At 34.1% G+C, this 25,757-nt stretch overlaps 3 protein-coding genes across 4 annotated transcripts; 2 read left to right on the top strand and 1 right to left on the bottom strand.

Annotated features, from left to right (window-relative positions):
* Positions 1–3,859: 3,859 nt before the first annotated feature.
* On the top strand, positions 3,860–7,090 carry LOC115976755. Of its 2 annotated transcripts, XM_031098231.1 has the most exons (4): positions 4,171–4,187; positions 4,317–4,377; positions 5,215–5,349; positions 5,475–6,638. In XM_031098231.1, exon 4 carries the CDS (start codon positions 5,534–5,536, stop codon positions 6,335–6,337), a length of 804 nt encoding a protein of 267 aa, XP_030954091.1. In that variant the 5' UTR covers positions 4,171–4,187; positions 4,317–4,377; positions 5,215–5,349; positions 5,475–5,533; the 3' UTR covers positions 6,338–6,638. The 2 variants fall into 2 exon arrangements, with proteins under 2 accessions (XP_030954090.1, XP_030954091.1); XM_031098230.1 differs by lacking the exon at positions 5,215–5,349 and having other exon boundaries at positions 3,860–4,187; positions 5,475–7,090.
* Positions 7,091–9,172: 2,082 nt separating this feature from the next.
* On the top strand, positions 9,173–10,651 carry LOC115976753 (probable galacturonosyltransferase-like 10). The gene has a single exon (XM_031098228.1). The coding sequence runs from the start codon at positions 9,339–9,341 to the stop codon at positions 10,497–10,499; it is 1,161 nt and encodes a 386-aa protein (XP_030954088.1). The 5' UTR covers positions 9,173–9,338; the 3' UTR covers positions 10,500–10,651.
* A 923-nt stretch (positions 10,652–11,574) lies between these two features.
* Positions 11,575–15,370, bottom strand: LOC115976754. Its single transcript, XM_031098229.1, has 5 exons — positions 14,787–15,370; positions 14,160–14,433; positions 12,559–12,657; positions 12,193–12,407; positions 11,575–11,962 (listed from the first exon to the last, which is right to left on the bottom strand). The coding sequence occupies exons 1-5, from the start codon at positions 15,251–15,253 to the stop codon at positions 11,887–11,889; spliced, it is 1,131 nt and encodes a 376-aa protein (XP_030954089.1). The 5' UTR covers positions 15,254–15,370; the 3' UTR covers positions 11,575–11,886.
* Positions 15,371–25,757: the final 10,387 nt, after the last annotated feature.

Here is a 25,757-nt window from a genome sequence, read left to right as displayed (position 1 = left end):
CTATGAATAGTAGCAAAAATAAGTTGAATAGTAAAATAAGTTGGCAAAAATAATTTTTGCCAAACAGACACTTTCTGTTTGGATACCGCTTATTTTGCTAAAACTAAAAACTTATTACTGAAAGTACTATAGATAAAAGTAAAATTTAGTTGAAATAGTATAGTGGGGCCCATGAATAGTAGTAAAATAAGCTGAATAGTAAAATAGTTTTCATTTATAATCTGTATCCAAACAGAGGCTTAAGTATAGCTTATTTTTAGAAATTATTTTCCACTAATTTCTTTTTGAAAAATAACTCTACCTCACAATAAGCTAAATATTGGAAGTTAAGGTCATGTTTGGTTTAATAATTTTCATCACTCAATTTCCGACACTAATCACTCAAAATACCCTGTCCGTTTGGCACTATCACTCACTCGTCATCACTTAATATTTTTCACACTGTTTGTGGGTCTCATACCTATCACACAGTGCAGGTTTTTTTTTTTTTTTTTTTTTTTTTTTTTTTTTTTTTTTTTTTTTCAGTATCACCAAACCCTGTGGAAAAAAAAAAAAAAATCGATCAGATCACCGAACCCAGTGAAAGAAGAAGAAAAAAAAAAACCCAGATCAGAAGGAAGAAGAAGAAGCCAACTAAAGTCTGAAACGCAATCCAGTGAAGAAAGAAAAAAAAAATGGTCAAAAGTTGCAGCTAAAGTCTGATAGTGGGTCCCTCCATGTAGTGTTATTTACGGAAATGACATTGAGTTATGGAAACTAAAAACAGCTAAAATGTGTTTTTAGTTTCCATAACTTATAACTCAAAAATCAGAAAATGGAGTGATGAAAACAGATTATGGAAACAGAGTTATGGTGGTGCCAAACAGACTTCTAGCTATAGGTCCCACCATTTTTGAGTTATGAGTTATGAGTTATGGAAACTGATAAACCAAACACCTCCTAAATGATTTTTTTTTTTTAACTCATTTAAAGTTGCTACCAAACATAAGAAAATTATATAATTTTATAGAAAATACTTTTTGGAAAATGACTTATTTTCTATAAAACATTATTATCAAAACAAATAGAGCATATGAGAAAGATTGTCTATCACAAAATTGCTCCTATAATACAATTATTGTTTCTACTTTTATATTATCATCTTTAAAAAAAAAAAATTTTAAAAAAAAAATTGTACATGAGAAAAGAATGCTGACAATTTTTTTCCCCTTAAATATGGCAATCGAGTCCCTCTAAGTAAGCCATTTAAACATCAAGTCATCAACAAAAAGTTTAGAAGAAACTTGGGTGAAAAGAAACTATAAAGTTAATGTTGAGTGTTATCACAAAGAGGAAAATAAATAAATAAATAAATAAAGATATGGATTACGTGTAATTTACATCTTGTACAACACACTATCAAAATTATACCTCTAAAAATATTTTTTATTTGATAAGCATTTTCACAATATACCATCCCATTCTATTTTCTCATACAAATACTCTTCTATTCTTGCAAGATATCAACGCTAGTGAAAATTACGAAATATGTCATCACTTAACTATCCATGACTCCATATATCATATTTTTAATAGTTTTGAAATTAAAAAAAAAAAAAAAAAAATCCTATTGATTGGATAGTAAATGACATTTTCTTAATAACTAAAAAAACCCGGAAATGTATAATCCAATAAGTTACACCATATTCATTTAAACTTGACTTGGAAATTGGGTAAATAGCAATCCAATCTAAAATAAGATTTAAGATATACTTCTAAAGATAATAAGGTTCTTTACGTAATGCTAAGTTACTAACTAAAAAGGTTTCTTTAAAAAAAAGAAAGTTACTAACTATTTTTTGTTGTTGTTGTGTTGCTGTTGTGGTGAACACTAACTAAACTATCTCGTCCCTTGAGGGGCGATGGGACATCCAATAAATTTAGACTAAAATATCTTAATTTTACGAGTAAAATATTGAAAATTACGTGTTGGTGAGATAGTAAAACTTTTTACTAGACCCTACTCTCTCTCTCTCTGAGCTTGCTTTCATGTCCATGGATAGGGTATGGATCGGGTATACTCATACCCTACCCAAAAAGTTTGCCCATGGTTACCCGATTATCAATACCAATTAATATCCATACTCGAATCTTACCCGAATATATTATCCATGGATATCCATACCTTACCCAAAACCCATTTAATTTTTTTTTTAATCCAAACATTTTAATGTAAAAAGTAAAAACTAACCAATCTTAAAAAAGAAAAAACTAATCAATAAAAACTTTTTAAAAATTTTTTATTGATTAGTTTGTATCTGCTTCTTTTTTGTATTTTGTTTTGTTTTTTTTTGAGATAGGGATAGAAATTTTATTAGATAAAAAATTTTAAAAAAATATTCAACCCCAAAAAGAATTATCTGGAATGGCTAGTTTATGACTTTGGATACTAATTCACCTCCCCAGCTCCTATGATCAATCAAACTGTCTCAAAGAAGACTAACCCAAAATTGGGTGTCTGAGATTTATTGAAGGAACCATATTAATAAATTTTCCAACAGTAACATATAAAGCTTCTCAATTAATCCACATGTTAACATATAATTAAAAAATTATTGGCAAATGTTACATGTAAATGTTCAATAGAGTTGCTACCAGCAAAGAGAAGGCAACTTGAAGGAGAAGTTGGTGGGCAAGTGACCGGTCCTTCTTATATAATTTGCTTTCTCGGAAGTTCTCACAGCTTTCTCATTCAGTTTAGCCTCTGCATTTGCACATTTTTCTTCAGTTATTCTTCTAGTAGCAGCTTGAGAGAGAGGTGGAGATTGGAGAGCTCTTGAGAGAGAAAGAGAGAGAGTGATGGTGAGGACTGAGGAGAGGCAGAGAGAGTGTGAGTGACGGTGAGAGAGGTTTAGGGTTTTTTTTTTTTTTTTTTTTTTTTTTTTTTTTTTAAATACGGGTCGGGTTTGGATAATATCCATACCCTACTTGGTTAAGCTCTACCCATGAAGAATCGGATATTACCTGAAACATTTGGATCGGGTAGGGTTGGGTATCCATTACCCAATGGATATGGCCATCCCTACATGTCACAATGAGAAAAGCCTCAATTCTAATGGTTTCACAAATAATCAATTGTTTGGTTGATACAAAACTAGAAAAAATCCCCAATTAATTCTTTAAAGCATTAAGTACATAATGATTACATTTAAATGTAAAATGTAATTTTCTTTTGATTTTATTCATGAAATTATAAGAAGAGTTTTCTTTCCAAATTCAAAATACTATTTAAAATAGGAGTTTGGCTTCCTTCTAGTATTTTTTGTGTATTAGAAACGACTCAAGATTAGCATATATTCTAAAATGGTCATGTGTCAGTGTCAGTGTCATATTTTTTCTTTGCACAAAGATGAAAACCTTACCCTTAAAAGTGTCCATATGCTAATAATAGAAGAAACTGTGATGAAATTTTTGTATGATTTTGAAATTCAAAGAATATTCTAAAGCTTCTGACTAGGAATTATTCGTTGGTGCAATAATGATGTCATTTTTGGAAATTTTGTTGATGTCATTTAGGTGTAATAATAAAATTGTGTTCATGTCATTTATCTTTGGAAAAATATACAAAATCACAACTTTCCAAAATTGGTGAAAAATAATAATAATAATAATAATTTCAATTGTAGATCTTTTCAAAATTAAAATAACCAGCCACTTAAAGATATGTTGTAAAAAGTATTGTGAAAACATTTTTAAATTATAGGATTTAAAATGTAATTTTATTTATAAATAAAAAAATGAAAAGGGCAATTTGATAACTTAACATATAAATAAAAAAAAGGACAAGAGTTTTAAAAATATGGGCGTGGAAGAAAAGAGTACACACACACACACACACACACACACACAAACAGAGAGAAAGAAGAGAGGAGTGTTGAGAATTTGAGAGAGGCTTTTGTTTGTTGTTTCGTAATATCCACTCCCTTCCTATCCTCATTTCATTTCTCTCTATATATCTCTTCTTCTCTTATTACTTTCTTACTTTTCAATTCTCTCTCTCAGAGATATTTTTCAAATTAGGGTTTTTGCCAAAATTCCAATTTCAATTTCAATTTCGTTGTTTCTCACAAATTTTCCCAATGGCCGATTCAATCGCCACCTCTCCTGCCCCTGCTTCTCTCCCCAGAGACCTCACCAAGAAAAAGAGGGTAAATTTCGCAATTCTTCTTCACTCTGTTTGTTTCCCTAGAAAATTTTTAAATATTTTTGTGGCATTTTGTTGTTTCAGTTCGTTCTGATTGTGAAATTTTCGTTTTTTTGTTTTTATTTTTTTATAGACGAACAAGAAATTGAAGCAGAGCAAGCTCGACGTTCGGCGTGAACAATGGCTTTCTCAAGGTACGCTTAGCCTTTTTTTTCTCTTTGTTTTCTGAATTTCATGATGTTTTTAGTCAAAATTGAATGTAAAATTATAATTTTTATTCAAAATATTGAGCAAGAAATATCTGTGTTATTGTGTTTTTATTTTTTATTTTTTTTATTATTATACATTTTATATAAATAAAACTGTCTCTTAGCAATTTAGATTCTTTTAATATATATTTTTTCATTTTGTGGGTGCTTTTATTTTATGCTTGCTTATTTTAATTTGTGTAAAGAAAATCAGTATTTGACAGATAGTGCATATAGGTTGAATAATAAAGGTAATGTGTGTTGCTGTACCATGAAATTGAAATATCAGTCATGAACTATTGGAAACAACAATAGTGTAGAGAAAGAGTGTAAATCTATTATCACCTATAAAAAAAAAAGAATGTAAATCTATTATTATTATTAATATTTTTTTGTTGCTAAATGAAATGAAGTGAAACACCAAGAACAGTTTTTTAAATTGGTAACTGGTTCGTCTTCAACCAAGAACATGACTCTGCACTAGCCAAAATCTGTCCATGGTTGTGGAAGAACCATATAGAATGAAATATGAATAACATTTTAGCTTTTTGAATTTTTGTATAAAGAAATTGGTCTTATATGCTTGTTCTTCTTCCGAATGTTTGAGTTGGTCTTTTTTGCTTGAATTCAAACCAATATTTGACGGGTTTATCTCAATAGATGTCTAAAACACCAAATGCTAATGGCGCAAAATTGCATGATGCTAAAATTTTATGTGTACTTTCTTCCGTTTCCTCTGTCAAGTAGAGGGTAAAAACTTATTTTGTACAACTCTTGCTACAGCCTTGACTACAAGAGATAGAAGATTGATCTAAGTTCTAGTGTTCTAGATTTGATTGTCCTAGAGTGTCTCATGATGCTGATCATATTCTCTACTTCAAATGGTCACAAGCTTAATGCTAGATGTGAAATGAACTTGTGAGTATATGGCCTTTTATGTTTATAGGAGACAATGATGTTTGATAAAGACTCATTTTTTGGATTGGCTGGCAAAACTTATATTTGCTAATTCCATTTGTTCATAATGGACTGTTGTAATGCAGTCAAGAACAAGGGATGCAAGGTGGATTCAAATGGGAAGGATGAGTCTCACTCATCATCCATGCGAATAGCCAATGTGCAGAATGGATCACTGGATAATTTGGAAATAAGATCGAGAGGAGAGGAAAATGAGGGCTCAAGCATCCATGATAGTGATTTGGAGTCCCTGATGAATAGCCCAATTGGAATCACGTTGGATCACAATGATTCAAGTAAGGGTCTTACTGGGAGCAGCAGCAGTATCACAAGCAGTGGTTGTTGCTCTGGAAATGTCAGCGAGGAAGAAGAGGATGATGGGTGCGTGGATGACTGGGAGGCTGTTGCAGATGCTTTGTATGCAGATGACAATCAGCACAAACCAATTGCAGAGTCTCCTGCCGAACCTGAAACTAGGGTTGAATCTGATAATCTTGAAGTACCTAACCATAATCCTGGAGTGGACTTGTCCAAAACAGAGAGTGGGAAAGTGGTACCTGAATCACGTGTGAATTGTCGAGCATGGAGACCTGATGATGCTTGCCGTCCACAGAGTCTGCCCACTCTCTCCAAGCAGCACAGTTTTCCAATGAAATCAGAATGGCATTGTGGCCGTGGAGCTATCACGTGGACGTGGCAAAGGCTCTCATCCCAACCTTCTTCATGTCCTATCTGCTATGAGGATTTAGATGTCACAGACTCTAGCTTTCTGCCATGTTCATGTGGATTTCATCTTTGCCTTTTCTGCCACAAAAGGATTCTTGAGGCAGATGGGCGATGCCCAGGCTGCAGGAAGCAGTATGATCAGATAAATGTCAATATGTGCTTCAATGAAAGGGTCGCTCCTTTCCAATTATCTCGTTCTTGTAGTATGAGTACTAGGTTTTAGAAAGACAGTTTCCATTCTTTGAATATTACTTTCACACTCTCTCTCTCTTATGTTGCAGTCTTTTTTTTCCTCTTTTAAATTCTAGGACTTCAATTTTCCTTGAAGATGATATGAGTATAGTGATAGAGGGGTTTGAAACATTCAAAGAACTGAACTGGACTTTTATTGAGTCTGATCCTTAGCCGTATGCTGTTTTGTGCATGTTGATTTAGGAAACTGATGGATTTCTGTGAATACCCCCTATAGATACTTTGAAAATAAAAAAAATAAAGTACAATAGTTTTACTTTCCAATTTCTTCACTCTGGGATATGTCCTCTTGATTTTTGAGTTGAAGTTTATTTTTGTGTAATATTGCTGCTGGTGTTTTGTGTGATGGTTGAAAGACTCCACTGAATCTTCTGCATTTTTATCTTCCAAATTGTGATGAAGGGGGCTGCATTTTCTAAGGAAGAAAAAAAAAACATTGGTGGCTGTGTTGTAATTGATTCTTGGTTGAATGTGAACTTAATTATATGTTCCCATTTTTATACTTTTTTTTTTCACCTTCATCTCCGGTCATTTATATTGTCTAACAGATTGTATATTTATGTTTTTTTTTTTTTTTACTTGTCAATTGCATAAACTATAGGTCTTTAGGCTGGAGGAAAAGAAATTAGAGCTGGGGGCAGGGTACCTTGTCTTTGCTTGTTTCACAGCTAATTGTAGAGGATGATGCCAGCTTGACGTGCTCGTTGTGTATCATGAAAAACTTCTCAAATGTATTTATGAATGAAAAACATGTACTGCGGTTGTCATCTTTAACTTTTTACTCATTCTGTAAAAAACTTATTAATTCTCATTACATTCAATGTCATAAGCCTTCAGAGTTGCAAATTCTAACTAAGCTGTGCATTTTATCAAGCCCTGGATTATATGGATTAAGATTCTCTCTATTCATGGAGAGAGTTCCTTCAGGGTTAAGATTTTACTTCTCATACCAGTAAGAGTGTACATGAAGAGGATCTAGATACATCTTTAGATTTGTATATATAACTTAAATCATGAAATGATGGGGATTCTTTTCCTAAATATATGTGGTGATTGTGGTGAATCAAGTCGTTTAGACTTTAGATGCAATGGGGATGGGGTGGTTTTGCTTTTGTAGAATTGCTACTTTCATAATTTCCTCGCATTTAACTCCCGTAGCACAGCCATGAGCCCATCCGTTTGCTAAAGGGAATGAAATGGAGAGGACCCGGATCCGTATGCGGATCCTTGTCAGCTTTTCACGGTTTCAAGTTCTGCTACTCATTTAAAATGGTTGTGTTATTCTAACATATAATCAGATCAAGAAAAATATTCATAAAAATATTTTTAAACTGCAAAGTGACTAATTCATGTTTTTGCTTAATTGTGCTTTCTATGTAGTTGCTATATCCAGTCCGGTATTGCATCCACAATTAGATCTAGTTGGTTCAGACATATTTCCTCTATAATGGATTACCTTTCCACCCCGTTCATAACTTTACCAGTCACTTTCAAGAGATTCCTGTCTATAATTACTTGTTGTATGTGTGAAAGATTATAGACACAGAGGTGCTTGAAGAGTTCCTTCTTATAATTACCTGTGTAAAAGATTATAAACACAAAGAAATAGTCAGGTGTTTGAAAGAGTTTTGCACTTGAATACTTCAGTAGCTCGAAAAGTTCTGCACATCTACATTAGGGGGAAAAAGAGAGAGGAAAACTTCTATCTTTTGGCTGTCAGTTGGGGCAAGTTACACTAAGACCTGGTTGCAATTTTGAAGTGAGAGAAAACGAAAGGATTGTTTCTGGCGTAAATTTTAAAAAGAAACTTCTTGATTAGGTGTGAAACAGAAAATTAGTGGAAAAAAAAATGGCGGTTAAAATATTGGGCGCAGAAAACATTGACTACCAGACCAAACAAACAACAACAGTGAAAACCGAGAAGACTGCATCACTGCATGGCTGTCATGTACAACTGTCCACGTTACCAAGTATGTAATCTTAAATTAAAACCAGTTTTATTTAGCTGGGTAATCTTGGTTTCTGTAGAAACCACCCAGCATTACATGGGATATTTATACAGAATCTTGGAATGTCTTGATATTGATTGACCAGCAATTTAATACCACAATATTTTACATAATTTTTGCCATAATCCGCTATATTACAAGTTGTGAGTAATGAAGAAAAAATTATGAGTTTATGCGAGTCTACATCTGCATTACTCATATAATAAATTATATAAAAAATTGTGTAAAAATGGGTGGTACTTGCTCTTCATCGATACCAAGTCCGCGGCGAATTGCAAGTTGCAACACAGGACTTTTATTTATTTATTTATTTTTTTGTTACCATAACTTTGGACTTAGACTTAAGTCACCTAACTTTCCCACTTACCAATACAAACAGTCACACACGGAGAGAGAGACCATAAGGCCCAATCCATAAGCATTGAAACTTGAAAGTATTAAGTAATAAATAAGAGGCAAATATAAATAAAATTTGTTCATAGCACGTGGTCACATGGGTGTAATAAATTAAAGGGCATATAAATAAGGAGGATGAATAAATGAAATCTGTGAAGTGCACTTGGTCACATGTCTGTCTTCAATGGAAATATGTAATGAAAATGAAACGCACAAGGTGGTCTCCAAGAAGCTCACCAAGTTGAAAATTAAAATAAAGAAATAAATTAGGAACGGAAATGAAGAGGAAAATTCCAATACACTAACCCAATATAACTCAGTCAAACTCGGCCAACCTCTCTTATCAAAGCCGTGTTCTCCTGTGTTATTTATGTATCTAAACGTGTTTCCTTCTTCTCCACTTCTTGACCTTTTCTAGAGTTCCGCGTCTTCCCTTATATATAGAGTCTTCTCTTCTCTTCTCACTTTCATTTGCATTGCAACCATTGTTTTTGTTTTACAAGGTTTGCAACTTTCTTAGTTCAAAAGAAACATACCAAATTGACAAACCCAATTGATTTTGTTTTGATGATGTTTCTTCCTAGAGCTGTTTCTGTTGTGACCATTCTAGTTTTCACTCTTCTATCCTATGGAAATGCAATTAGATCATTGCCTAACAAGTTGGCATGTGGTGGTGATGAAGCACGCATTGAATTTGGCATGTCTATGCGATTCTCAGAGGCACCGGAGTACCAAAATGGACCCAAATGTGCTGTCTTGGCCAGAAATGGAATGCTATTGGCATGTGACCCTTCAGTTGTTCAGATAGCTATGACTATTGATTTGGAGTACTTGAGAGGCACTGTTGCGGCTGTCCATTCAGTTCTCAAACACAGTTCTTGTCCTGAAAATGTTTTCTTTCACTTCATTGCTTCTGATTCCAGCTTGGTTGATTTAGCTGAGCTTACTCGGATTGTACAATCCACATTCCCTTCTTTGAGTTTCAAAGTTTACGTCTTCAAGGAAAGTATAGTCAATAATCTAATCTCTTCCTCAGTTCGCCAGGCTCTTGAGAACCGATTAAACTATGCAAGAAGCTACTTAGCTGATATGCTTGAGGCTTGTGTCAAACGTGTGATCTATCTAGACTCTGATGTCATTGTTGTGGATGATATTCAAAAGCTATGGAGCGTGTCTCTATCTGGGTCAAGAACAATTGGAGCTCCAGAGTATTGTCATGCAAACTTCACCAAGTACTTCTCAAATGAATTCTGGTCCGACCTTGAGTTTTCCGAGGTTTTTGCTGGGAAAAGACCGTGTTATTTCAACACGGGTGTGATGGTGATGGATTTGGTGAGGTGGAGAGAGGGAGACTACACAAGAAAGATTGAGAAATGGATGGAAATTCAAAAGGAGAGGAGGATTTATGAGTTGGGTTCTCTTCCACCGTTTATGTTGGTATTTGGTGGAGATGTTGAGGCCATTGATCATAGATGGAACCAACATGGGCTTGGTGGAGATAATGTGGTGAGTAATTGTAGATCTTTGCATCCAGGTCCTGTGAGTTTGCTGCATTGGAGTGGCAAGGGGAAGCCATGGGCAAGACTTGATGCGAGAAGGCCGTGCCCGGTTGATTATCTATGGGCTCCTTATGATCTCTACAAACCCCATGACCAACCACATCACCACCACCACCGTTACAGGAAACAAAAACAACAGCAGTTGATATATTCTTCTAGAGCATTATAATTTGTATGATTCTTTTTTATTCTTTCTACAGTTAGGAACATTCATTTATGTGTATAGAGAGAAATACCAAAGCACAAATTTTGCAATGAAATTGATGGAAATATAGCAACTTTACAATTAAATGGAGTAGGCAGCTTCTCTTTTTGGTCAAATTAGTTTTGTCTATGTTGTATACACTGTATAGGTCTGTATCGTCAGTCCAATTTTTTCCGTCGCCATCTTTTATTTGTCAAACGTCCTAATAATCCACTAATCCGGGGAAGCCATCATATAGAACACCAAATTTTCATTGTCAAGAACATCTAGAAGCTCAACGGTCAAAATTGTTTCTGTTCAGGTTGCAATTCACATAGCTGCTTATTATTTTGTCACGCTCAAAAATACTTGTGCACTAATGAGTAGGGTATACATTCTCATATGTCATCCTTAATCAGGGTTTACAGTTCTTGAATCATGAATGACTCTGGAGACTAATGTTCAATGAAAGACCAATGAAGCGGCCATTTTACAATTCTATTGCAAAGAATAAAATTTAGTTTTAGTTCCTTAGGATGTATATCTTAGGTTCTCCAATTAAATTCAACCATGTGATTGCATTGAGCAATTAATTACATTGTTGAATATATTTATTCTCGAAAAAGACAACATTGTTTTTGCACCGTTGATCAATACAACCACGTGATTAAATTCAATTGAAGAACCTAAAGTACTAGTACCTAACAAATTGAATCTAAATTTTAGCCACAAACTAAATCCCAATATTGGAATGATAATCAAGGTTGTAATTTGATATTATTTGTCATTAAGTAAGGAACCAAAACTTTGTTGTAGCAAGTTCAATTTTTCTGAGAAGTTTAAAACATGACCATGCACACCCAGAGTATCTGGACAACCAAGACTTCCTGCTCGTTGTATAAAAAAAAAAAAAAAAAAAAAAATCACTTCCTGCTCGTGAGGTGTGATTACTGCGATACTAGATGGAATTCTTTTTAGTCCAAATGCATTGCTATTTTGTCTAGCGCATCACAAAGTCAAACCAGATTACCACTTCAACCTTTGATAGAATGGCACGGGATAATTCAAGAGCAGATGGCATTGATATGACTCTACAATGAACAATAAATCTGGCATTCTTCATGTGACCTACATGATTGATTAGGACAGTAGTTTCAAAAACACCACTCAGAGTTTTGCCTTTCATGTGAGGTAAGTTGGAAAATTGACATGAAAGAGGTACAAGCAAGAATTAAATGTGGTATTATTACATGGTTTTCACTTGAACAATATTATTGACGTAGATAAACAGAAGAAAAAACAAAAAGAAGAAAAGAATTTACACTTCTTCTGCCTTTTCTTTTTCTGATGGTCATTCCTGAATTCCTTCCCTTTACAACAATCCAATAACACAAGTTAAATGCAACCTATTTTCCAAGCCTCTCAAATGATGACCCAACAGCATACACCTGCCAGCAGAAAAGTGAACCTTAGTATGTGATCCCGGATGGGAATCAATTGAGTTAATAAGACAGAAAGAGGCCTTGACTGGCTACAACGTCTAAGGTGTATGTAAGCATGGACGTGTGTGTGTGCTCTCCCATGTGCATATGATGAGTGCACATAAGTGACTCGTTCAAAACTAACCCACAGAAAACCAGAGAAAAAGCAATTTATTAAGGGAGTGACAAATACTAACCAGAAAAGTAGCTTTGCTAGGTAATCCCGGGAAGTGCCTATGGTGTCACAAAGTTCATCATCACCATCTGGGCGGTTCTCAGTACCTGCCTTGACTGAATCTAACATAAAATCAGAGGTAGTCTCATCTTTAAAGAATCTATGCAATATGTTCTGAACAAGTTGGTGAATAATGTCTTCGACCTCTAAAGATGATGGACGAGAAAGTTCAGCCACCTGTTGAAATAAACAATGTATGACAAGAGGACATTTTAGTTATAATAAAGGCTTAAAACCAGGTGGGCAAGAGAAAAGGGTGATTGAACATTGGAGGCTAGAAGGATGGAGAAGAGTAACACTATCTAATCAAAGGAATTTAGGACATTACCATATCAGAATCCAAGGATCGCAAATACTCTAACAAATTGTTCCTATTTTCTCTGTCATATTCTATTTTCAAATTTTCCTGCTTCTGGGCATCAAGTTCCTGAAACAACATACACTAGTCAGCTTAAAGTGAGACTATCTAAGCACCTTAACGTCTCAAGCAAATCACATTCATAAGCATGTTCGGTAAGTTTCACATCACCATTTATGCATGGCTGAAAGTAGGCCAGCATAATGTTGATTGCAACAGCAAAGTGCATAACAACAGCAAGTTACATTTAAAGCAGATAGAAAATGCATCTGGCAAGTCCAGCTGGGCTACTGTGAGTTAGATAACTGGAAAGCTCTAGAGCCAATGCACAGATTTTTTCAAGATTCCTCTAGTGAAATCTAATGTGTAATACTTGAATACTTGATAACCTCTTCTTTTTTTTTTGGTGGAGGGGGGGGGGGGGGGGGGGGAGTATACTTAGTGACTGATATTTTAGAGGTACGAAAGCAACTCATGCAAGTTTGAAAACTTCATCATTCCTGTTCCACAGTCCCTTCAATTTACAAGCAATAGCTACAATCTTGAAGGCTGTATGATGAACTCGAGATCTTCATATAAGAGATACAAGCTTAACATGCAATGTAACAGAGAAGAGATTTGAGGAAGAAAATAACTTATATTCAGTCCCTTTACATTGAATATTTGTTATTGACTCTTTTCAATCAGTCATTAGAGGGGACTACAAGTCAATGACTCCTGAGATAAATGGTATCATTCTATATAATGGTTTGTCCTAATCATACATGGATAAAAAATACAAAAAAATTCAAGTCATGTAATAATTACAATACTTAATAGATGCAGGTAAGAAAGAAAAGCACATAAAGTCAAGTTCAACCAGAGTAGCGACATTTTAGTTCAATGTTGTGCAACCATAAGCAAATTGGAAAGGACAAATTCCATTAAGCAAATCAAGGAAACAACAATTCAAGGTCTTCCATTTGGAAGAGGCATAGGAAATGCATTCAATCACTTAATTAAAAGACCATGCTTTGCAAACCTAGAAATAGAGTAATCTCTAAGATCTTGTTTACCTAGAATTAAACCCATATAAATCTTACCTTTCAAATCAAGTACCCATAAAATACCAACTAAACAACCACCTAATACCATTTTTGAAAATTCCTACTTCAAACGTTCCCAAATCATGCAAAATACAGACAAAAATTGCAGAAATAAATTCTCCAATACAACAATCTCAGCAACAAAGTAACAGAATTACACAATATACAAGCAAAATAGCACAAAATATGTTCTCAAATCCAGTATTCAAAGCAAGAAAAGTGACAAATTATGCGAAATAGAGAGCAAGTTAAACAAGATACATTCTCAAATGCAATGTTGACAACAACAAAGTAACAATTTCTTCGAAATACAGAGAAATATTACCAAAAAAAGAAAACCCACACATTCTCAAATGCAGTATTCATAGCAACAATGTAACAAAATTACACAAAAAACAGAGCAAAATTACACAAAACACATTCTAAAATGCAGTATTACAGCAATCAAAGTAACAAAATTACCCAAAATACAGGGCAAACACTGACCTCTTTTACATTAGACAACTCCGATTGCAACTTTTGGATGTAATTTAATGCCTCTGGTGACAAATCCCCGAAAATTTGAGGTGCTCTTCTCTCCAAATCCTCAATACTTATATCACCACCACCCCCACTATCCCTCACCTTACTCTCTTCCTCCACCTTATTCTCCTCCACCTCGCGCCTCCGCTCAGAACAATTCAAATTCTCCAAACTATCCGGCGAAATCTCCAAGTTCCTCATCAACGATATCCTATACTCCGCGTTCCATAGCGTATACCTAACCATAACACCAATCAATCCAATCAAAACCAATCCAAATTTTCATATAAGTTTTCTTCTAATAATTAATAAATGTAAAGGCTACAACAATTGTGTAAAAAAAAATTTTATACTTCTTTTTCCAATAATTAACCCAATCCAATTTTGGGATACCTTTCTTTTCTTAATAATTAACACATGGAATCAATTTTTTTTTTTTTTTTTTTCCTAATAATCCAAAATTTTCGATTTTTTTTTTCTCCTAATAACATTAATAAACGTAAAAGCAATACAAGAATCACTTAAATTTTTTGAATTTTTAAATAAAAATATTAAAAAAATTGAAAGAAATGGTTGTGGTGGTGGTGGTACCCGGTGATGACGGAGGAGACAAGGAGGCGATGAAGTGGCCGCTTGGAAACGGAGACGGTGACGGAGAATTGATCGGACGGGAGCAAGCCTAGCATAGTGGAAATGGTCTGCTTCATGGAATCCTTGGCCGAATCAGAAACCGCCTTCGATACGACCGAAGTATCCAAGGGCTCGATCTTCTTCAACATGTTGGCGATGACAGAGAATCCGCGGTCGAGCTTTGAGTTCCGCGTCGAGATGACGAAGTCGTCGGAGACGCCGCCTCCGTCGACGCCGGAGATCAGGCAGTTGACGGCGGACGACGCCGACGCGGCATAGCGGGGCCGTCTGAGGTGGCGAGAAGGTAGTTGAGGTAGTTGAGGGTGAGGGTGAGGGTGGAGGAGGGGTTGGTGGTTGTGGAGGGGTTTGAGTGACAGGTCGGTGACGCGAGAGAGAATGAAAGCTCGAGCAGCTGAGGCAGAGGCCATATGAAATGAAGATTTTTGGTGGGCGGAGACGAAACGAAGAGATTTTTCTCTTCTCTTTGGCTCTCTATCTTTGTTTGTTGATAATGATGCCTCTACGGGCTTCCTCGAATCTTTTTTTTTTACTTAAAATATTACCCTTATATCTCGGCCTCAGTCTGATCTTTTTTTTGTTTGTTTGCTTTCGTAAGTGGATGTTTGGTGAAAACATTAACATTTGCCCTTGGTTTTGTTTTTAATTGCAAGTTTCTCTTTTCTTTGGCTTAAAATTGCAAATCAATCCATACATCTAATTTGGACATGCTTTTTTTGATGGGATTTCATGACATGCTTAGTTGTAAATGGGTTTAGTAGACTAATCACAAATTTGGGTGTAGGTTTAAGTGTGTCACTAGGGTTTTTTTTATTGTAAATTCCACAATCGACAATGGTGGTCTACTTATAAGCGTGGAACTAGTAGGTAGAATGCTATTATAGTAACAAATAGGTAAAGAAGCCACTTTTATTGCCTCCTCCTATGTTTTTGTTATAAAAAACCAAAATTTGCATATTTCATATTGAAGAATAATCAATGAAGAGTTCTTTTTTTTTTTTTTGAAGAGCTTATATTCTCAATTTCCTTTTCTTTTTTCTTAAATACTATACTAATAGTCTATTTTTTAAACCATATGCTAAAGTTTAGTCTTTGAGTGATTTTAATCTCTAATGTTTACTACAAATGAGCTTTTAGTGATTTTTAGAGATGGCAAAAATTCTCAATCGCACTTCACTCTGGGCTAATTTTTCTCACTTTGATGGAGTGAGGATGGGTTTTACTTGCCTTGTCTCAAATGTATATATACTACATAGTACATATCTAAATTATTTATACAAAAAAACAAATCACTTATATACATGGCCTAGTAATTTATATATTTTTCTACATATTCTATTACAATATTCAAAACACTTGCCTATCATTTTCTCTTACTACTCTCATGGTCACATTTTCCTTTCTTTTTTCTTTTTTTTTGTGTTTTTGTTTCATCTTTATCTCATTAATTTCAAAGCCATTTTATTATTATTTTTTATGCAAGATAAAAATTCTACTTTAACCTAATCTAAGTGTACATGTGTGTGAAGTTCACTTCTAAAGATTTGAGCCCCGACCCTTTCCCCATACACCCCACAAGTACTTATTCTTGTGGAGTGACCATCGCGCCAAGGGTGTGCGGTAATGTCATAACCACTTTATTGAAATTGGTAAAATACTTCTAATTTGCCCCAAATGACTTGCCCTGCTTTCATCCCACACAAGGTTTTTTCTGTTTTGTGTGTGTGTGTGTATTTTTTTTTTTTTGTCTCGAAGAGATAATAGGGCATTAGGGCACCCATGACCCTACCTTGCCTTGTCCTCCCTCACCCATTTCTTTATTTTCCAATAAGTTTATATGCACAAAATATTTTTTTAAAAATAATTATAACATATTTTTCATGATTAATACGTGATAGACATGGGATTATTAAATTCATGGGAGATTAACAATATTTCAATTTCAATTTTGACTAGAGTGGTTATGAATATTGTACGGTGTGCACTCGTTGGCCCATCTTACATAGGCCTGATTGTGCATGGTGTGCGGTTACTAGCCCATTGTGGGCCCAGATGGTGTAATGTGCATGGTAGATTTAGTCGAGAACTGTTTCGAGCCTTGGAGTTGCTATTATTTAGGTACACTCCTGAATACCTTGGTAGTGCCTTGGGGAATGTTGTTATTGAGCACTATCCGGCGTCTAGCTCTAGTTCCAATATCCAAGTTCCTGTTCCCAAAGTGAGGTCCAATCCAGTCAGGAATAATCAAAATAGGCCCCACCCACATGAGTGTCATCAGAAAGTAATCATTATTGACCCACTATGGAAAGACTATAAATAAGAGGAAAGGATGGGAAAAAAGGGTTAGACAAGAGAAGGAAAAGACTAAGGAGGAGAGAGAGCAAGTGAGGAAGCCTAGGACTAGGAGTAAGAGTGTTCAGCAAGGGAAATAACCCATCTTTGTGAGCTTTTATCTGTCCTAAGAGACTACCCATTGTAGGAAACCCATAAAACCACAATAATAAGTAAATTGTGAGCCCAATCGCATGGTCGGCCCATTAGCCGAGACTTGGGCGCATACAAATATAATTGTATCTATAATGTTGTTTTTTTTTTTTAAGAAACAAACATACACGTAAGGAAGAGGGAATAAGATTCTAACATAAAGACTATTTAAGACTTAAGACATTATCTTATTTGAAAAAGAAAAAAAGAAAAGAAAAGAAAAAAGACTTAAGACAGGATCTTTAGTGGGTTTACTTTTAATTTAAAATGAGGGTAAATTGCAAATTACACCTCTAAAGTTTGGGAGTGATTGTATTTTACACCCTGAATTTTTAGAATTTAGATTTTACCTCCTGAAGTTTGGAGTATTTGAATTTTACACCATGACATTTCAGAATTTGGATTTTACTTCCTAAAATTTAGGGGGTTTGGATTTTACACCCCAAAATTTTGAAACTTTAGGGTTTAAAATCCAAATACCCCTAAACTTTAGGGAGTTAAAGCCAAATACTCCTAAAATATAAGGGGTAAAATCGAAATTCTAAAATGTCAGAGTGTAAAATCCAAACATCCCCAAACTCTAAGGGTAAAATCCAAATTTTGAAACTTCAGGGTGTAAAATCTAATACCCTAAAATTTTAGGGGTGTAATCTACAATTTACTCTTAAAATTATCATGTGTAGACTGTGTTGTCAGATGCTACATCCCCCCCCCCCCTCCTGGTCTTGTTTTTGACCTTTCTTACTTCATTCTTTCACTATGGAGAGAAGTAATTTGAACCTTAATATCTCCCTTAAAAATCTTAAAAGGTGCTAGTTGAACGATAAGACTCTTGATTACATCAATATTAAATATAGTCTACGCTAATTGAAGACTTGTTAAAATGTTAAGTTACAATAAAAATGTAACTTACCATTTTTTCATACTCATAACTTACTTGTTCTAGTCAATAGTCTTAGATCTCAACTGACACATTTTGGTGTTTCTAATGAGGACATCCAAAATTTAAATTCTCCACCTCCAACTATATATATACACACACACATACAAAGACTTTATAAGTTAACTTAACTGGTAAAGTCTTTGTAAAGTCATGTATTAAATTGCCCCCCCCCCCCTTTTTTTTTTTTTGACATGTAATTGTGTCTTTCTTTAATTACTCTAAAGTAGGTAAAACTCTAGCAGTGATATTTTTGTCCATTGGATTGCAAGCTAATTCTAAACTAGTCGCTAACCCGTGTGATGCACAAGATAGTTAAACAAAATTTATACACATTCACTTTTATTGGTAGAATCATTTGAAAATAATTCTAACTAATACCCAAATGTAAGAGGCACATTGACTTACTATTTAAAGTAGCCTTCTGAAGAATTTACACATATTGTGCAACTGAGCCTTAATTTCTCATCAACAATAAAAACATGGAAATTCAAAACATGGAAAGAAAATAAAAATTACAACAATTAATTCCATTATCTTTCATGCTATACTTTGTAATTGTACGGAATTAAGTCAACTCAATTTAAGTAGTTGTAATAAAATTGGCTTCTACTATTCTCTTTTCTATAAAGATATGAACATATTGGATTTCTCAAACAATTACCGATATTGCAATAAAATGATTTATTATTGAAAATAAGAAATAAAGAAAATCTGTCTATAGCTTAAGAAACACAATATAATAAAATTAAAGAGATAAAATTTTTGGAGGACAAAATATTATAAATAATTTTAGAAACAGATTATACACTTAAAAGGGTTAGTAATTTTTAGCACTTACCCCCCACTATTAGTATACAGATACCAAGTGCGGTCGTCGTAACCCTTTGAAAGAACCTTCCCCAATTGGACCCTATCAAAAAAAAAAAAAAAAAAAAACACCCAATTAACAAAATTGATCCAAAAGGGTCTAAAAAGCACACAAAATCAATTCAAAAAACAAAAATATGAGACAAAGTAATTACTTTCTGCTACCAATGAAATCGTCTTTTGTATTGCTGTTCCAAACTGCAACACTTATCTCTCTAAGGCCTTCAATTAACAAAAACACAAACTTTTCTTGGAATACCGTAGTATTATGACCATATATACACATACAAAAAAAAAAAAAAAAACAAAATCAGCATAACTCACTATAACTCTATAGAAGCCTAAAAAATATAAAGAGAAATTAAAGGGGTTGAATTTGATATTTATGTTTGGAGAGAGAGAGAGAGTTTGCAGAAACTGTGGCTTTATATTTCTTAACTTGAGAGAGGGGTAAGGTTGCTAAGGTTTTGAGGGTAAGGTTGCTAGGGTTTTGAGATGTTATAATATTTTTATTTTTATTATTTATTTTTTAAATATTGTGCTGACGTGGAAAATTGTGGTGCCAGCAGAGGCTTCGGTTATATATATATATAGATGATGCAGACCTTCCTAAAAAATTAACAACAACAACAACAACAACAACAATAATAATAATAATGATGATGATGATGATGCAAGATTATATTTTTCCTTTCTATAGACTTGTATTCTACAAAATAAAATAAAAATTCATTTATCTAATTTTTTAGCGTTTCATTTTTAGAGTTAATTATGAACTAGTATTTTTTTTTTTTTTTGAGTAAAAGGAACTATGTATTTGTATAATATGTGAGCGATGCTTCTCCTCCATACAAGATTTTTTATGCTAATTATTAGCCCACGTTGTATCAATGACCAAATCAATAGAGGTTTGTTGGTGCATACAATATTGGCAAATGACAATGTTGTTCCGATGTTTTGGGGAGCAAGGGGAAAAAATTTAATAGAAAGGCTTTAACACTCACTGACCTTATCCAAAAAAAAAAAAAACACTCGCTGTCAGAGAACATGATAGTATTAACAACAATAAAGTCTTATTAGTCTCAAACTTTTGGGGTTAATTATATTGTAAGTTTGTAACCCTCCTCCTTCTCTCAAAGGAACGTGTGAACTAAATATATGATACTAAGTACGTATACAGACAGAGTTATTCTTAATTATATCATTTATTAAAATTGTTTATTTATTGGCTGAGCCATTTTCTTTGTAATTTAACAATATCAAGGGCCACAACAATTGACCAACTAAAAGTCAGATTAGAAGAAATTGAATATGGATAACCGTGGAGAGTCACGTATCTATGTCGGTCCAGTTTCTTTCAATGAACCGCAAAACTTCAGGGTGTGGACCAATCACTAAGTGGTGGGTATGGCTCCGATGCCAACACCACAGCACCACAAATATTTATATTTTTAATCCTTCTTCCGTAAATTGATACGGTAATCAGATAGATGTCTGTGACCCCATTTTCCATGTTGAACTAGAGATAATGTCTATAATGCCATTTGGTAGGTCCTAATTGTCTAAGATGCACTCTTTTTATATCTCAATTAAACCAAGCCCTGAATTACAGAAACCACACAGCTGAGAGGTGAATATCATAAAACAGCAAGAAGGGTGTTGTTAGAACAGTTTTCAGAAAGCTGCTTCAATTAGACCCTCAATTACTTCTCGTGTATTACGAGCTAGGAAGCATGGATACTTCATTTAGGACGTCGTACCTGTATCGTATCAATGTTAAACTGGCAAATTCATGTTATAATTTTCAAAAATTGCTTGTGTTACTGTGTCATCCTGTACTTATGTCCATGTTCATGTTAATGTCCATGCTTCTTAGATTACGAGCATGATTCATTTTCAAAGTATACTTATACAGTTATACTAATGATGTGATCATAAAAATGGCTAAAAAAATATGGACATATGGATTAGAACCAATTCCTTAATATGAGATAATAGCTATGTTTAGTGATGCTTGTAAATTGTAATTATTCCCTGAATTTTGAAGCCAATAGTAATGTTAGGGACACTATGTTTTTCAACTGCTGACATAACATATTGTGATTGGAGTAACATTATTTTCACTTAGATCTAGCATTAAAACCACTTCTATTATGCATCAATCACAATAGACTGTACCAAATTTTGTGAAAGAAGAAGAAAAAGAAGTTGTCTTAGACTTATTGTTAACGCCAAATTAGATTCTTTGTTTGCAGGATCAGTTATTCTTGGAAAGTGAAAGGACAGGCAGGCAGTTTCTTTTCATCACGGATGTGAGCTAATGTCACTTAGTGATGCTCTCAAAGCCAGGTTATCCACAATGCTTCCCTATTAATCTAGGACAAAAAGTAATCAATTATTAGCTCCTCTTGTATCTGCAGAGAGTACGCGGTGACACCTCTCTGCTTGTTCCATTCTTCTCATTTAAGTATTTATCTGATATCTTTGCTTTCTTCTAAGCAAGAAGGATGCTAGTGTCAATTTGTTAAAAGACTCCATAATTACATAGATCAGGGGAGAGAGTTCAGATTTGTGAGGTAAGTAAATTGGGATTTTTCATATATACAATTTTTCAGTATTTTAATCTGTAAGTGAATCACCTTTAAATCACACATGGGAAGAATGCATGATATTGGTAACAGACAAAGCATGATATATGACTGATGTCAAGTATAGCAACTATTTTTTACCATTAAAAAGTCACTATAATCAAGAGTCTTGTAGTTTAATTGAAACTTATCCATACATAAAAGTGTTTAAGGGTCTAGAGAAGAAATGATTTGAGCTGTGAGGTTAGTAGTATATTATAACTCTCTTTAAAAAAAAAAAAAAAGAAAAAAAAGAAAAAGAAGCCACTATAACCTCTAGGACCAAATAGGACAAAAGTGGACCGAATAAGACCGAATAGAATCAAAGTGGACTGAAAAAGTCAAATGGACCGAATAGAACTAAAGTGGACTGAATAGGATCAAATTGAACAGAAGTGGACAAAATGAACTTAATAGGACTAAAGTTTACCGAATAAGACCGAATAGAACGAAAATGGATAGAATGGACTGAATAGGACTGCATGGTCCGAATAGAACTAAGGTGGACTGATTAGGACTAAATTGGACCGAATAAGACAGAAGTAAACAAATTAGACTGAGTTGGACCGAATAGGACCAATATGGACTGTATAGGTAAATTTGCTATCAAGTTTTTGTCATTTTTAACATTGGAAGATTTAATATAGATATCCTTTATTTAATATAATATTTTTATAATACTGCATCAACTAAAATATTATATTATAATATATAATAGACTAATATAGTAAATATTAGTAAATATTAATTTAATCTTTAATATTTACACTATATGTCAATTTATTTTCTAACATTTCAAATGTTTCTGTTTAGCCCCTAATAGTAATATGCCCAAATAACCTTTTTTTGAGCATTCCGGCATACCCAAATAACCTCCTTTGGGCATGTTGCACGCTCATGGTAGTCCCACGTGCACACTACCTTGGCCATGGCAGCCATGCATGCATGCCGTTAAATGATGGAAGAAAAATGTAAACATTAAGGACCAAACTCGTAATTTATCCTAAATATTAATTAATAAAGGGTAATGCTAACGAGTGCCATAATTAAGAAACCAATTAAAGAAAGTTTTTATGGGAAAAGAAAAATAAGCAATTAATGTTTTGACGGCTTTTTTCATTTCCCATAAAAATGATGTCAAAACTTTTTTTAATTAGATTCTTAACCAGTGCCTTAATGGCTCTCGTTAGCATTTCCTATTAATAAATGAACACTCCAGATTTAGTACATATAGTTATAAAAAAAAAAAAAAAAAGATTTAATACATATACAAAAAAAAAAAAATGATAACCATATTAATGAAACAAATACGATTTAATCACGTTTTTGTTTATCGAAATTTGAGGTGTGGAATGAATGGCGGGAAAACAAAACCACTGAATCTCCAGACCTTAATAACTGTCGTTTAAAAGTTAAAACCGCATGATCATCATTCTTCATTCATCACTCCGAAAAAGTTAGGTGGTCGTCTGGTTTTCACAAACAACTTCCATTTAGGTACGTTTCTTTTACTTCACCGATTTCTTATTTTCTAACTTTTTAATGTCAAGTATTGGGCTTTCCCTCTGTTTGGCAGCCGAGAAACTGCAGGAAAGCAAAAGAAAATTAGTAAGAAATGTTTGAGTCTTATGTTAAAAGTATATATATATATATATATATTTTTTTTTGTGGAGTTTTTATCTCAGCGAAAGCATTGGTTGAGTGGTGAGTTTTGCTTTTTGTTGTGTACCAAAATAATGAACAGCCTTGGATCATGTTTCTACTACGATCTATCATCAAATTAATATGGGGTTTCATTATGTTGATTTGTCATGTGTTAGAAACGGTTCATGCTTGAGAAAATTATCTGTGTATTCTTGTATAAAGTATGAGTACTATATGTTTGAAGAAATGTTTGAATGAATAGAATCTATTTTATTATGACTTGTACCTCAGAGCATGATTTAAGTATTTGTATATGTGTGTACTTGCGATTCCTTTATTATGTTTTTATATGGTGGTTGAAGTAATTTGCCTGATAGAGGTGCTGAATGCTGATATTGTCATCCTAAACATTCAAACTGGTTGGCATCTTCTAAGATGGATGTTGGCTCCAAGTATAGCATAATATGTTGTTAAGTTTAAACGTCTTGTAAAATGGAAAATTGGGTTGGAAACATTAGATAGTGTTATGAATGTAGACGTGTTAGATGTTTAATTAGTGTCATGTATAGGATCTGATCCATATTTTCTTTTTGTGGGTAGGTAATCATGGTGGTGCAAGGGGCAAGTGATATAAATCTCAAGGGGCCTAGAAGTAAGAAGAAAAAGCTGGATGAGTATAATAATTGGAGGCCATGGCCGGACCTTCCTGAGCCTATGCTTGATCTTATCACAAAGTCACTAGGGCCTATAGACTATCTCATGTTTGGGTGTGTTTGTAGAACATGGAGGTCGTATGTTGCGACATATAAAAAAGGTTTTTTGGCATCCCAACCTCCACTTGTTCTCTTCTTATCAACACATGCTAGGAGAGCTTGTTACTTCTATAGTATCTTTGATCGAAAGTTATACAAGGCAATACTGCCCAACCTTATTGGCAAATCATGTTTGGGGATCACTTGTGGATATTTGGTCCTGAAGGACAAGGAAGAAAGGACAGATTCTCAATTTGGCTTCTGAATCCTTTTAAAAGACATGAACTCCGTTTCCCTAGCCCTCCTAAAACTTATTGTCACTTCATCCTTGCTGCTTTAGCTACGCCTTTGCCAGAGTTTGTACTCATAGCTTTTTGTAGATGGCAACCATATTTCCAGTTTCGTAGATCCAAAGACGTCCATTGGACTGTATATGATTATAATGACAAATTTAACAGCAGTCCTAGACACAATCCTTGGATGATTATTGATGGAGCTGTCTTCAAGGGCAAGGTATATGTTTTAACCAGTCGGCTGAAATTGGGATACTAAATCTGAATTCTCATCCTTATGTGACTCTGCTGAAAGTAAAAGGCATTGCAGATTTGAATTGTCGACTGCAGTTACGGTTACTGGCTTCTGATGAACAGCTCCTGATGAATCGTGGAATAATTGAATTTGACTATCATTCAGTTTATGAGCTAAATTTTTCAAAGATGCAATGGGTTCAGTGGCAGAGTTTAGGAGATCAAGCATTGTTTTTGGGTCATAGAACGGGCTCAGGATTGTACAACATAACCAGATGGAAAGGTCACCGACAATGTGCTAATTGCATATACAAAGTTGGTAGTGCAACTAACAAATACGGTGTACAATTCTTGGATATAAGATATCCCAAATCTTTTCCAATCATGCAAGCAAAACGTATGCCAGATTTTAACCTAGGCAATTACCCGTTCTGGTATTTTCCACATCTGTCTTGCAGTGTGGATTCTTTGGTTGATGACTAGTTGGGATTTCTTCTTGTTCGTCTTCCCTAACCTCTATTGAAGCAGTCATTTGGACAAGACATTGAAAGTGTTTTATACATTTGTTTTTTATTCCCTTATTGATGACTTTAGAACTCTTTTTGATGGCTAATCATTGAAGAGAATTACTTGCTATGAGGTTTGCTTGAGTTTTCTGCTGCCCATTTTTGCAGCTCTCAAATGGTCCACTAGTGCAAACTGCACAACTATTTTTGTGATAAGAAAATCCAACAATGTTTTGTCTTCCAGCCAGTAAAAATTTCTTCATGTATTTTTTGTTTGTTATTGGTATTGGCTTGATAACACAGATTTTTAATAAATTAACGAGCTTGAAACCTTGTACTGATCTATCACAGAGCTGGGAAGCATAAATGTGACTGGATGGAACACCAAAAAAAACCAGGGTTTTTTAATTTCAAAGAGAACATAAGATGTCAGTAGATAGATGAAGACGGAGAAACATATGGCTGGGCTTTTTTTTTTTTTACTAATTGCAACTCACCATTAACTGCTTCTTTCTAGAATGTCAGAGTTGCTGAAACTAAGTACGAATGGATTCAAAAAAAAAT

The sequence above is a fragment of the Quercus lobata genome, chromosome 2 (assembly GCF_001633185.2).
Source record: "Quercus lobata isolate SW786 chromosome 2, ValleyOak3.0 Primary Assembly, whole genome shotgun sequence".
Taxonomy (NCBI): Eukaryota; Viridiplantae; Streptophyta; class Magnoliopsida; order Fagales; family Fagaceae; genus Quercus; species Quercus lobata.
Note: the sequence above shows the minus strand (reverse complement) of the source record. Positions and strands in the feature narration are given on the sequence as shown.

What these genes read in the sequence shown, in the direction of transcription:
- LOC115976755 (XM_031098230.1), top strand. Translation starts at nt 4,119, where the DNA reads ATGGCCGATTCAATCGCCACCTCTCCTGCCCCTGCTTCTCTCCCCAGA. An exon ending in ACCTCACCAAGAAAAAGAGG is followed by an intron (nt 4,188 to 4,316) that starts GTAAATTTCGCA and finishes ATTTTTTTATAG; the next exon opens with ACGAACAAGAAATTGAAGCA. An exon ending in TGAACAATGGCTTTCTCAAG is followed by an intron (nt 4,378 to 5,474) that starts GTACGCTTAGCC and finishes GTTGTAATGCAG; the next exon opens with TCAAGAACAAGGGATGCAAG.
- LOC115976753 (XM_031098228.1), top strand. Translation starts at nt 9,339, where the DNA reads ATGATGTTTCTTCCTAGAGCTGTTTCTGTTGTGACCATTCTAGTTTTC.
- LOC115976754 (XM_031098229.1), bottom strand. Translation starts at nt 15,253, where the DNA reads ATGGCCTCTGCCTCAGCTGCTCGAGCTTTCATTCTCTCTCGCGTCACC. An exon ending in GTCTCCTCCGTCATCACCGG is followed by an intron (nt 14,434 to 14,786) that starts GTACCACCACCA and finishes TGTTATGGTTAG; the next exon opens with GTATACGCTATGGAACGCGG. An exon ending in CTAGCAAAGCTACTTTTCTG is followed by an intron (nt 11,963 to 12,192) that starts GTTAGTATTTGT and finishes TTCTGCTGGCAG; the next exon opens with GTGTATGCTGTTGGGTCATC.